The sequence below is a fragment of the Somniosus microcephalus genome, chromosome 7, assembly GCF_052327205.1.
Source record: "Somniosus microcephalus isolate GS21.2 chromosome 7, FLI_Smic_1.0, whole genome shotgun sequence".
Lineage (NCBI taxonomy): Eukaryota > Metazoa > Chordata > Chondrichthyes > Squaliformes > Somniosidae > Somniosus > Somniosus microcephalus.
The window spans coordinates 238022181-238035008 of NC_140993.1; the positions used below are offsets into that span (position 1 = coordinate 238022181).

General features: G+C 48.2%; 1 protein-coding gene across 1 annotated transcript in view; it reads left to right on the forward strand.

Moving 5' to 3' along the window:
* The window catches only part of LOC147115166 (grainyhead-like protein 2 homolog), a 155282-nt gene extending 148315 nt beyond the window's left edge, over positions 1-6967 (forward strand). The window contains exon 16 of the mRNA XM_085993467.1: positions 5737-6967. Coding sequence (XP_085849593.1) covers positions 5737-5851 — 115 coding nt within the window. The 3' untranslated portion in view covers positions 5852-6967. The remainder of the gene's footprint in view (positions 1-5736) is intronic.
* Positions 6968-12828: the final 5861 nt, after the last annotated feature.

Genomic DNA, 12828 nt, shown 5'->3' on the forward strand with positions numbered 1-12828 from the left:
ATCACTACTCAGGGTTTATATACAGGTGTGGTCACTGCCGGTACTACAGGATACAGGAGCTGTAAAAAGTAGTTCTCCCCCTTAAAGGTACATACATTACAATTCCTCCCCTTTTAGATTAACAGTACCGTAACACTCATTTAACAATTAAATATCAACTAATTCCAATTAACACTTTTAACATGCAACATTAACTGAAAATAGTCTATTTATAAATTCAGTTTTTGGGGAGGCTTCCTGATTCTTTCTGGATAACGCCTTTCCCGAGTGTCTCGCTCTTGGTGCGGAGGCGATTCTAACACCTTGTCGTCAGTTGATTCATCAGCTTCCAATGCTATTGTTTCTGAGGTAGATGCGACCTGTACGTCGGGTTCCTCACCAGGTACGTATGGCCGAGACATGGGGTTGACTCGTTCCTGTGACTCTAGGATCTGGTCAGCATGGCGTCTCACAATGTTCTCCCCAACATCCACTGTGTACATTAGTGGCCCCTGCTGTGTGCATATCGTTCCTGGTTGCCATTTCTCTGTTCGGTAGTCGCGGGCCAAGACTGGTTGCCCTACATTGAAGCTCCTTGTCGGCTTCTCATTGATGTGCTGGAATTGCTTACTCTCAACATCTCTTCGTACATTTGGTCTGAGCAAATCCAGACGAGATCTCAACCTTCGGTTAAAGAACATCATGGCCGGGGCCTGGTTGGTGACTGCATGTGTCGCATTTCTGTAGGCTAACAGGAAATTGTCCACCTTATGCTGCGGTGGAATGTCGTCATCGCACATGGCCCTTACTGCCTTTTTAAAGGTTTGTACGAACCTCTCAGCCAATCCATTTGTGGCTGGATGATACGGGGCGGATGTGTAATGCCTTACCCCATTCCTTTTCATAAATCTTCGAAACTCTTCGGACACAAACTGTGGTCCGTTATCAGAGCAAATCTGCTCTGGCAAGCCGTTCCTGGCAAAAATGGTCCGTAGGACTGCAATCATTTTCTCCGTGGTGGTGGAGGACATTTTGATCACCTCAGGCCATTTCGAGTGCGCATCCACGGCTATTAAAAACATTGAGTCCATGAATGGACCAGCAAAATCAATATGCACCCGTTGCCATGGAGATGAGGGCCACTCCCATGGGTGTAGAGGGGCATGTGGTGGTGCATTTTGGACCTTCTGGCATCCTGAGCAGCTCTTTGTCAGGTCCTCGATTTGCTGATCGATCCCCGGCCACCACACATAAGCCCTAGCAAGGCTTTTCATTTTCACCCCTCCCAGATGGCCTTCGTGAAGCTCATTGAGCACTCTCTCCCTTAACTTGGGTGGAATTACCACTCGGGATCCACACATCAAGGTCCCCTGGCATACTGACAGCTGTTCTCTTCTGGATGAGAATGCTGGCAACAGTGAGTTGCCATGTGCTGGCCATCCCTTCACCATCAAATCATATACCCGAGACAGTGTCGGGTCATTTCGGGTCTCCTTCTCTATACCAGCGTTAGTTACTGGCAAGCATTCAATTATAGTCGAATGAAATATTTCGACAGAATCCACTGCTGGTGTTTTCCTCCACAGTAGGCAGTGGCAGGCGTGATAGCCCATCAGCGTTTCCATGCTATTTCGTGCCCTTAAACTCGATTTCATATTGGTGCGCCCCTAGAAAAAGGGACCATCTTTGTAGCCGTTGCGCAGTCATCACCGGAACGCCCTTCTTTGGATTAAAGATGGAGACAAGTGGTTGGTGGTCAGTCAGCAAGGTGAACTTCTGCCCGTGTAGATAGTGATTGAACTTTTTCACTCCCCACACTAGGCTGAGGGCCTCCCTGTCAATCTGGGCGTAGTTACGCTCGGCTGAGGTTAGTGACTGAGACGCAAAGGCTACTGGCCTCTCCGAGCCGTCCGGGAATTTGTGCGACAGCACCGCTCCAATGCCATAGGGTGATGCATCACACGCCAACCGAATTGGTAGTGCTGGGTTGAAATGAGCCAACACCTCTTTTGATGTGATCAATGCTTTGCTCTTCTGGAAAGCTCGTTTACATTCGTCACTCCACTTCCATGGTACCCCCGTTTGCAGTCGGGTGTTCAGTGGGTGTAGTACGGTAGACAAATTCGGCAAGAACTTATGGTAGTAGTTCACCAGCCCGAGGAACGACCTCAGTTGTGACACATTTTCCGGTGCTGGAGCCTTGACTACTGCCTCAATCTTTTCAGGGGACTTATGTAACCCCTCTTCATCAATAACGTGGCCACAATACGAGATCTGCTTCTGGAAAAACTCGCATTTGTGGCGATTAGCTCGGAGCCCATATTCCTTCAATCTAGTGAGCACCTGCTCCAGGTTGGCGAGGTGATCACTGTCATTTTCGCCCGTGACCAGGATGTCATCCAAATAACACTGGGTCCCTGGAATCCCTTGCAGGACTTGTTCTATTGCCCTTTGCCAAATAGCCGGAGCTGATGCTACCCCGAACACCAGCTGGTTGTATTGGTAGAGACCTTTATGAGTGTTGATCGTGAGGTACTGTTTCGAGGCTTCTTCTACCTCCATTTGCAGGTACGCCTGGGCCAGATCAATCTTAGTGAAGCGTTTCCCTCCAGATAGCGATGCGAAAATATCTTCAATCTGCAGAAGCGGACATTGTACAGTGTGAAGGACTGGGTTCACTGTCACCTTAAAGTCCGCACAGATGCGAACCCTCTTTGGTTCCCCAGGCGTATTACTCAACGACCTCTTCATTACAGGAACGATGGGTGTAGCCCACTCGCTCCAGTCCACTTTGGACAGTACTCCTGAACGTTCCAAACCTTCCAGCTCTGCTTCAACGGCTGGGCGGATCGCATAAGGTACCGGTCTGGCCGTAAAAAACTTTGGGCTTGCATTTTCCTCTATTTTGATCATCGCTGTTATGCCTTTTAGTGTTCCGAGTCCCTGTTGGAACACTTCTTGTGCGTCGGTTAGCATTTTTGACAGTCGTCCAGGTGTGACGTCGTCATCCTTTTTGGCATCTACAGTCAGTGTTTGTATGGAATGCCAATCTAGCTGTATCTTCCGGATCCATTCACGTCCTAGTAGTGGTGGTCCTCCATCTGGCAATACATATAGGTCCATTTTTGGTGTTTCCTTGCTGTTATATGTAACGTTCACCCTTATTTTTCCTTTGGGGTAGACTTTTTGCCCCGTGTACGTCTTCAAGACAATCTCTGTATCTCTCAAAGGTATATGTGAGAATAGCCGCTTGTAGTCCCTTCGGTTTATGACTGTTAGGGCTGATCCTATGTCCGATTCCATTTTCACTTGGACTCCTGCTATCTTGAGCGTGACCCAGATAGTTTGGTGATCCTACGTTTTGATCACATTATGTAGTTTCAGACAACCCAGCTCCTTGCTTCCGGAGTCTGTATCACTCTTCTGTTCGTCTGAACTACTCTCCGTCACCTTATGTACCTTCTTATACTTCTCCTGTGGAGATTTCTTGCTGCTGGTTTTCTTTCCCAACCTGCAGACTCTTGCTATGTGTCCTACTTTTCCACACTGTCTGCACACTTTGTCCTTGAACCAGCAATCATTATGGTCGTGTGTTGTTCTGCCGCAGCGATAGCACTTCACTGTGCCATATTCTTGCGGTCTCCGTTGTATCTCTGCAGCGCCCAGTGCTGCTGCTTCGTGTGATACTGCAATGCTGAAAGCCTTGTCCAGCGTAAGATCCTTTTCTGATAGAAGCCGTTTCTGGGTTCCTTCACTTTGAAGCCCACACACAAACTTGTCCCTTAAAGTATCTGCTAGTCCCGTTCCAAACTGGCAGTGTTTCGATAGCTTGCGCAGTTCCGTTAAATACTCAGCATTACTTTCATCTTTATGCTGGTTCCTTTTGTGAAACTTAAATCTTTCTGCTATCAGCAGCGGTGTGGGGTTTAAGTGGTCCTGTAGGATTGACACTATGTTTTCAAAATCCTTTTCTACTGGCTTCTCTGGGGTTACTAGGTTTCGTAGTAAGCCATACATTTTTGCACCCATTGAATTCAACAATACCAGTGCTTTCTTGTCATTTGGCACTTCATTCGCCTTGCAGTATACTTCTATGCGTTCGACATATGTCGTCCAATCTTCGACTTCATTGTCGAACGCTGTGATACTGCCACTCTTCGGCATTTTTGGGTGTGGTTAGACTGGCTTAAAATGGCATCTCCCGCGCTTTCCTTTCTTCCCCGCTGCAGCTTAAAATGGCGTCTCCTGCGCTTTCCTTTCTTCCCCGCTGCTGCTTAAAATGGCGTCTCCCGCGCTGCTGCCAACGCCACTCTCGGCGGTCCTCGTGGCAAATGGCGACGCCCTGTGGGTTTCGTGCGCGCTCCTGCGCTGCTGCCAATGCCGCTCTCTGCGGTCCTCGTGGCAATGGCAGCTCCTCGCGTTTTCCTGCGCGCCTCTCTCCCCCGTTGACGCTGCTCAGCCCTTGAACACCGGCTGCGCTCTGCTCTCTCTCGTCTCTCTCCTCGTTGACGCCGCTCGGTCCTGAACACCGGCTGCGCCCTGTGCGCTCTGCCCTCTCTCCCCCGTTGACGCTGCTCGGTCTTTTTCTGTGCCGCTTGGTCGGCTCTAGCCGCCGCTGTCCGGGAAGGGTCTGCGCAGTACCTGTTGCCAGCCCGTTTCGCTGGACCACCATGACTGGAAAGCCAAGCCTGGCACTTGACAGCCTTCCCTGCGATGCTCAAATCTCCGCTGGATGACTGGGCGGTTGCCCGTGGTCGACGCCCATGCTTCTGGACTCGACCTCCTTCCACTGTTCTCCAGGAGCGAATCCCTGGGAGGTGATGCAGAGTTGCAGGTAGGTTCGAATCTGCGTCGTCGCCAATGTTAGATCCGTGTATCTTAATGTTGTGTCCTTCAATAATCAGACAAAGACGACAGGGAACGATCAACAGGTGTTTACTGAATGAGGGTTCAAACTGCAACTGACTGTACAGATCACTACTCAGGGTTTATATACAGGTGTGGTCACTGCCGGTACTACAGGATACAGGAGCTGTAAAAAGTAGTTCTCCCCCTTAAAGGTACATACATTACAGCTAGTAAAATGGAGGAGATGATGAAAGCAAGAATTTAAACTAGTAGCAGACATTCTCTTACCCTATCACTTTGCTGTTCCAGAATAAGTTACAGGTTTAAGGAACTACCATTTTTCAACTGAAGATTTCCTGTGCGCTTTCTGTAATATCCTCCCCAGCACAAAAAGACACACGGAAAAATGGGATCATGTAATCTGAATCGGCCTTCAATGGGCCTACATAACACAAATGACAATATAAAAGATTGTTCTTTTAATTGCCACCACAATTTATTTTTAAATTGGATACGCGATCCTCGGAACAGCACATCAGTTTTAGGAATTGGCGCCGAGTTTTTTCATGTCCTTGTACTGTTTGTGTCCTGATGGGAGTGCTCTGATATACTGAACTGGCTCAGCACGTTTCGTGCGGCAAAAGTTCAGCTGATGGTTTATTTGATCTGACGATTCTGAATTATCTGGGAATACTTTTTGTGTCTGTTAAATTTACAAAATAAATTTTGCGTAGCTTTGCGTAGCTGTTTCAAGAGCTGGATATTGTACAGAGCACTGTGAATAACACAACTAGGCGATGTTCTTCAAAGAAATGCTTCAGCCCAGTGCACAGAAGGAGGAGTTGGGAATGGAAGCTAAAGAGGCATTTAAAAAGAAAAGATATTAACCTTTTTCTTTTGTTAAACTAGAATTTTGGTAAACATGGATGACAACATCATCGAACACTACTCCAACGAAGACACTTTCATTCTCAATATTGAAAACCTGGGTGAGAGCTTCAAAATTACACTGACTGAAATTTAACAGGGACTTGGAGTCACTTCCAACAAAGCGTCCTTCTCTGAGAGATGGATCACAAGTTGACAATCTTACAGTCACAAACCTGACTGCTAGTTAACTGTTAAATGACTGGTGAAAAGGAGTTTGCTCCCGTCAAGTGGACAATCTTTGTACATACTTCAGAAATCAATGAAGCTGAACTGGCGTTTCTTTTTACCTTTTACTTCATAATATACAAATATGGACTGTTTTTGACAGTGCTGAAGTATTGTCCCAAAGACTTCAGAATGGACAATATTGTTACTTGGAGGACAATATTTTAGCTTAGTCGGATAATTGGTACGGACGTCTGATACAACTCTGCCTGGTATCCTCCTCTCTTTTTTCCCTGTGCTGAATGCAATCAGTTTTGTGTTTCAATCATCCATTCCAATCACATACCAGTTTTTCCACACTAGATGCATCCAACAATACCTCAAGACAAGATTGTGAAAGGAAAAAGTAAAGGTCACTCCAGTTGTTTCTTCAATCAGAGAGCAATAAGACTTGTTTCATTGCTTTTTAAGGTAATTGTGAGAACTTGTACATCATGTGATTGCATGTTGGCCAAATGCATTTATGCGATAAGGTTGACATACACCTAACACTCCAGCAGGCCATACAGAGCCATCTGTGTGTCTGCCTTGGTTCTCTATGTAGCACTGAGGACCAGTAACATCATCTTTAGTAGAATCTGACACTAACTGAAATAGAGACTAGCATATATAATTGTAAAAAATGTCTATAATGTGCAATATTAAATTTTACATAAGGCATGTTTACTGCCATTATGCTTTCTTTGGGTTGAGGGCTTTCATTGTAGTTGTGTATTTTAATTTTTTAATATAAAACCTGTTTCCTTTTTGTCTATATATTAAGTTTGAAAGGCATCATGAGATTTTACAAAATGACTGTATAAACTGCTATCCAGGGTATTTAAAGGATTTGGGAAACTTGAACGTTTTTACAAATTGAGAAAAACTGTATACAAGGTAATATTTTTGGAAATGGGAGTCGGGATCTTTTCAGACTTTAAAAAGACAGTTGTATTTTATTTTTTGTACAATTTTTTTTAAAGAGCAAAATAAACTTCAGAATGTACATGGACTTCCATTATCATTTTTATACAAGGGGAAAGGGCATCGTAGCTGAGGCCAATCCTGTCCTCCCTTGACATACACACACGCAATCAGGATCAAGAGTTCAAACATTGGCTGAATTTTCTTTTTCACTCTCGCTCTCTTTCTTTCCCCTCCGCTCTTTCCCTCTTCTTCTCTCCCCTCCCCTCCCCTTGCCCTTTGCGTCATCTCCTCCCCTCCCTTCTCTCCTCCCCTCCCTTCTCTCCTCCCCTTACCCCTCCATCTCCCCCTTCTGCTCCCTGCTCTTCCCATTCCTTCCCCATTTACACTCCTCCCCATCTCTTTCTCTCTCTGATGTTTCTTTCCCATTGCTCTCTCTTGCTTCTCTCTCACTGCTCTATTTCCCCCCTCTCTCGCTGGACTGTTTTTCTCACACTGCTCTCCAGCTGCTGTCCCATAGCTGACTAAATATTGCTAACCCCCGGTGCCATCAAAACTATGGGTTAAAAATTCAAGTGCGACACGAAATGGTGGCTGAAAATTTGGTGCTGGGGACTAATGATTATTAGCCCAGCACTAAACTCTCCGTGTAACGTCCTCCCGGTGGCGTTCGTCCCGGCATCAGGCCCCAAGAGTAAAAGTAGAAGAGTTTTGAGAGGTGACTGAAGGCATTGTTGAGGAGTGAAGGGTGGAGGTTTTTAATAGTGGGGAAGAGAGGTACTGTAGCAAGGCAGAAGGGTTTAAGAAGCTTGAGCATAGGGCCGGGCTTGGGCGGGACAATGAAACAGAGGGGGAGGAGGGATGTACAGGAGGCCAGACTCAAGAGTGGAGGAGGGCCATGCAATGGCAAGTAGGGCTGGAGGAGTTTACAGCTAGAGGGGGAGCAAGACTGGATGGATTTGTGAACAAGGCTTTTGAATTCAGTGTATTGGCAGATGGGGAGCCAATGGTGATCCATATGCACAGTGGTGCAAGGCAAATGAAATTTAGTGCAGGATTGGATATAGGCAGTGGAATTTTGCACTGAGATGAATTTTATGGATGATTGAGCTTGGAAGGCTGGCAATGATGTAGCGTGACCTTGAGCACCTTGTCCAATTTTGGTCACCAAGGCAAATAGGAGACATTCACACATTGGAGGCACTGCAGAGAAGAACACAGACTGAGATCCAGGGCTTGATTTTGCCAGGCCCGAGGAGGCGAGATTGGAGGCGTGTGAGTTGTTAAAATCGCAAAAAATGGTGGGCGGGCCCGATCCCACCTCCGAGCAATTTTCCCACATGCGAGTTTTCTGACCCGTTTCCATCCCGCCTCCAGGATAGGCCGTAAAGGCCCTTAACAACCACTTAATTGCCTCTATAATCCCATTTTGAGAGGCCTTTCCGATTTTAACTCTTTCTGCACGCCTCCTCTGGAACATGCCAATGAATCCTGGTGGCTTCACAAGTGGACTGCTTACTAACAGCTGCAGCTCCACCATTATAAAGGAGTTTTCACCAATCATCATTTGCAGGTGGCAGAACTTTGTTGTCTCATGTCTGGGGAACTTTTAGCAGGCATACTCATTGTTCTGGAAGTTTGGAGCCTGACACCCATCTCCCGTGTGACCTCCTGGGAAATCCCTCTCCCCACCTTGACTAAGCGCTTCCTCAACTGAGGTATTTACCAGAAGAATGGGAACTATTTATTTCCTTTCCTCCTGGACATCAGACTCGGACAAAGACCAGCCGCGGCAGCAGCAGAACCCTGACCAACAGCAGCAGCAACAACAGGAGCTCCAAACTGCACAGGCCAGAAGGCGCCAGCGCATGGAAGCACGTCAGCGCAGGAGATACCCCTAAAACAGGGTCTACAGACAGAGGATCAGCTACCTCAACATGACTGAGCAGCAGTGCCAAAGGAGGCTCAGACTTTCGCGAGAGGTAGTGGGTGACATCTGCGCAATGCTGCAGCAAGACCTGGAGCCCAGAGGAGCAGGTGGACATCCCTTACCAGTGGCCGTCAAAGTCACCGCTGCACTCAACTTTTTAGCTTCAGGCTCATTCCAGGGATCAGCAGCAGACATCAGCGGCGTCTCCCAGGCGGCCGCACACACTTGCATCACGCAGATAACCGATGCCCTTTTTGCCATCGCGCACAATCACATCAATTTCTCCAAGGATCAAGCCAGTGTAACTGCGCGTGCGGTTGGGTTTGACAATCTGGCAGGCTTTCCAAGGGTGCAGGGCGTTGACTGCACACGTGGCCCTAAAGGCACTCCATCACAATCCAGGTATTTTTGTCAACCACTAGGGATTCCACTCCCTCAACGTACAGCTGGTGTGTGACCACAAGAAGGAAATTTTGCATGTTTGTGCCAAGTACCCTGGCAGTTGCCATGACTCCTTCATCCTGCGCCAGTCTAGTGTGCCTCCGCTCTTCAGTCTGCCAGACCAACTTTGCGGATGGCTACTTGGAGACAAGGGCTATCCCCTGAAGACGTGGCTAATGAGGAGCCCTTCCAACGAAGCAGAGGAGCGCAACAATTCCAGCCACATGTCCACCAAATCCATAATAGAGCAAACCATCGGCTTGCTGAAGATGCGCTTCAGATGCCTTGATAGATCAGGTGGAGCCCTGCAGTACTCAGCATCCAGGGTCTCCAGATTGGTCGTGGTTTGCTGTGCACTTCACAACATGGCACAGCATCGTGGCTTGCAAATGCCTGAGGAACAAGTGGCTCATCACATAGCCTCCTCAGATGAGGAGGAGGAGGAAGAGGAGAGCGACAATGAACAGCTTGCAGAGGTGCATCAACCAGCGGCAGCAGCATGTGAGCACATTGCTGCCCAGGATGCAAGGCATGCACTCATCTTGGCCAGATTTGCTTAGCCTGCACAGTCAAACACTTTTGCCTCGCACCTTCTTATCAGACCCTCAACAATGGCCAGGAACCTGCGGATTCCTATCACTCTGACCACCATACTGACAATTGCAAGTAATCTTAAACCCTCAATGTGGAAGTCCCATTAGCAACATGACATATGCCACAACTGCAACAGTTTGCCATCAGAATTTTTAATGGCAATAACCAACTGATGGCTTTTCAAAATTAAACATAACATTACACCCAAGTGACTACTTGTGCATTATCTTCCTCTTACGCGTGCTCCTACGTGGTGCTTCCCCTGTGGCTTCAGCAGATATGGAGGCCCCTTGCTCACTTCCCTGCTGCTCCTGTCTTGACACCTTTGGCGGGCGTCCTCTGGGGTTGCGAACCTGTGAGGGCTCGGCAACAGTCTGCTGCTCCTGCGGCTGTGCAGGGGTCGAGACGCCGATCTCAGTTGGGTGGGGACTCTGATGGGGCTCTGACCGAGGGCTTTGCAGTGGCATGGTCGTGTGAGCGCTTGGAGAGGAGCCCCCACTTCCTTGCTGTCTGCCACCAACATCCCTCTCATGGGTCAGCCCCACTTCAGAGCTAGCAAATGGCTTGACAGCACCTTGCTGCACTTCAGGGGGGCCATGAGGACCCGTTTCTGTACTGGAAGTCCTACTCCCGAGGACTTGCATGAATGTCTGGTTTGTATGCTCAATAGCTGACCATCGCTCCTCAAGAGATGTCAGTCTATTGTGAACAATGACCATGTTTTCACGACTCTGGCGACTAAGCTCCTCCATGGCCATAGCCATCCTCTCCTCTACGGTAGCCATCCTTTCCACGGAGGTTGACATCCTTTCCGTGGTGATGCGTTCATGCGCCAACGCCTCCACAAAGGCTCTGCTCATGTTAGCGATGGACTCCTCCATTTGCTCCACACTCGCAGCGACCCTGGAGACAAAACCTGCCAGAGACTCCTGCACCTGTTCCTGGAGTTCCAACACCGCTCTCCTTCTGGATAGACCCGGCACAGGGTCGACATGTAGCGGAGCCGAGCTGGGAGCGCCCTGCGCCCTCCGACGAGGACTCTCCACTGCTGTCCCTGTCTCCACCATCTGCTGATGCTCACTTGTGAGCTGTGATACACCAGGTGACAACTCTACTCTATGTCCAGAAGGTCCCACCGAGGTGTGAGTGTCTGCGCTGGTGATGTGTGCGCTTAATTCTGCTGATGCAGCGCCCTCAGAGGTTGCAGCTTCCTGAGGAGTCTGGAAGCTCAGGCTCTTCCTCCTGGAGAGTGGGGGCGGGGGCTGTCGATGGTCCTGTGGGGGAGTAAAGGAAAGAGTTAGAGATGTGAGGTCAAGGTTACATGCACATTGTATAGTGCAGATGATCGTAAGTCAATCTGTTAGAGCATCAGATTTATTATCAGTGACTCATGCAATGTCAATGAGAGAGATGCCAAACTATTCTGTCACCAGCTTGCTGTGATACGCCTGCCTATCCGTCCCCCACTTGGGAATCCTCCTCGATCCCGGCAATTTCCAGGGCCGCCTCCTCCGAGGTGGTGAGCTGGGCTAGAGGGTGGCCCTCCTCCTGTCCTCGCTCTTTCCCTCTTATTGTGGGCTCTCTTTTCCTGCAATGAGGGACACGAGTGGCGTTTGAGTGAGAATGAAGGAGTGAGTGCAGAGATTCCATAGTATAGATGCTTAGAAGGAGACAAAGGGCCCTCCCTGTGTCTTGTAAGTTGTCATTGCATCACAGTGATAGAGAGTGTGAGGGCTGCATGGTCGAATAGTTAAGTGAATGTGACCATAGAGAGAGAGGGAATGGGTAAGGGTGCAGGGATGTAAGTGTCAAGTGGGATGTGGAGGAAGAGGTTGGCAAAGCAGAGTGCTGGTGAGGAAAGGCAATGGGGATCAGATTGAGGGTGAAGGGAAAGTCATACTCACTTTTCCAATGCGCAGGTCATGAAACCTCTTCCTGCACTGCAGCCAGGTTCTGCGGAACATAGAGATGGCATTGACCTCCCTGGCACTTGCAGCCACACAGCTTTAGTTTGTTGTGGTGGCTTTTTTCTCCCTGAGGAAGGGAAGAGCACCTCCTTATTAGATCTTGCTCCGTCCACCAGAGCTTGGAGGGAGGGCTCATCAAATCGAGGTGCACACTTTTGCTTGCTGGTGGACATGGTCAGTAAATGAAGTCTTTCATACAATTTCCAAAGTGTTTCCAGTCTCCAGAAGAAGCAAGGCTGCTTGCAGGCCTTAAATCCAGCAGCACTGATGACGTCATCGGAGGCGACTTTCAGGATGGAAAGACTAATTGGGCCAGGGGTTCCCACATGCTGGAAATCAATTGCCCAATTAAGGGAAAATCGCTCTTTTTCCCCACATCACACTGGAGTCGGGTTCAGGACTCTAAAAACACCGGACACGCCCCAGTCCGCCCACACTGGCAAAATTGAGCCCCTAGTGTTCGAAGTGTGAGTCATAAGGAAACTTGGGATTTTCTGTTTTAAAAGCAGAAGTGTATAAGACAGTAAATGGCATGAAAACAGTAAGTCCAGAAAATTGAGAGTACAAGGGGACACAGGTTCATACTAGTAAAAGGCAAATTTAAACTCACATCAGAAAATTCTTCATAAAGGGGTCAATACATGGAATGGACTCCCAAATATAGTGGAGATAAAACCCTTGAAATTATTTTAAGAACCAATTAGTTGTTGCAGTGTGGGGACTTTAGAGCCATTTGGGATAGGCGATAATGATCTTGTGAAAATGTTGGCGAACCTAGAGGTGACCAAGACGTAGATGAAGATTTCAACAGTGGGGAGAGTGAGGTAAGGACAGAAGTGCTGATGGCAGTCTTGGCGGTGGATAGGATATGGGATTCAACAGCCTTTTCTGAGTCCCTCCTGAGGTGGCTTTTGATCCATAGGAGGTTCTGAGAACACACTACAAAAATAAAATTGAACATGTTAAAGCTAAATTTGCTCTTGAATTCCTCTGCACCTGTCCAGCAGCATG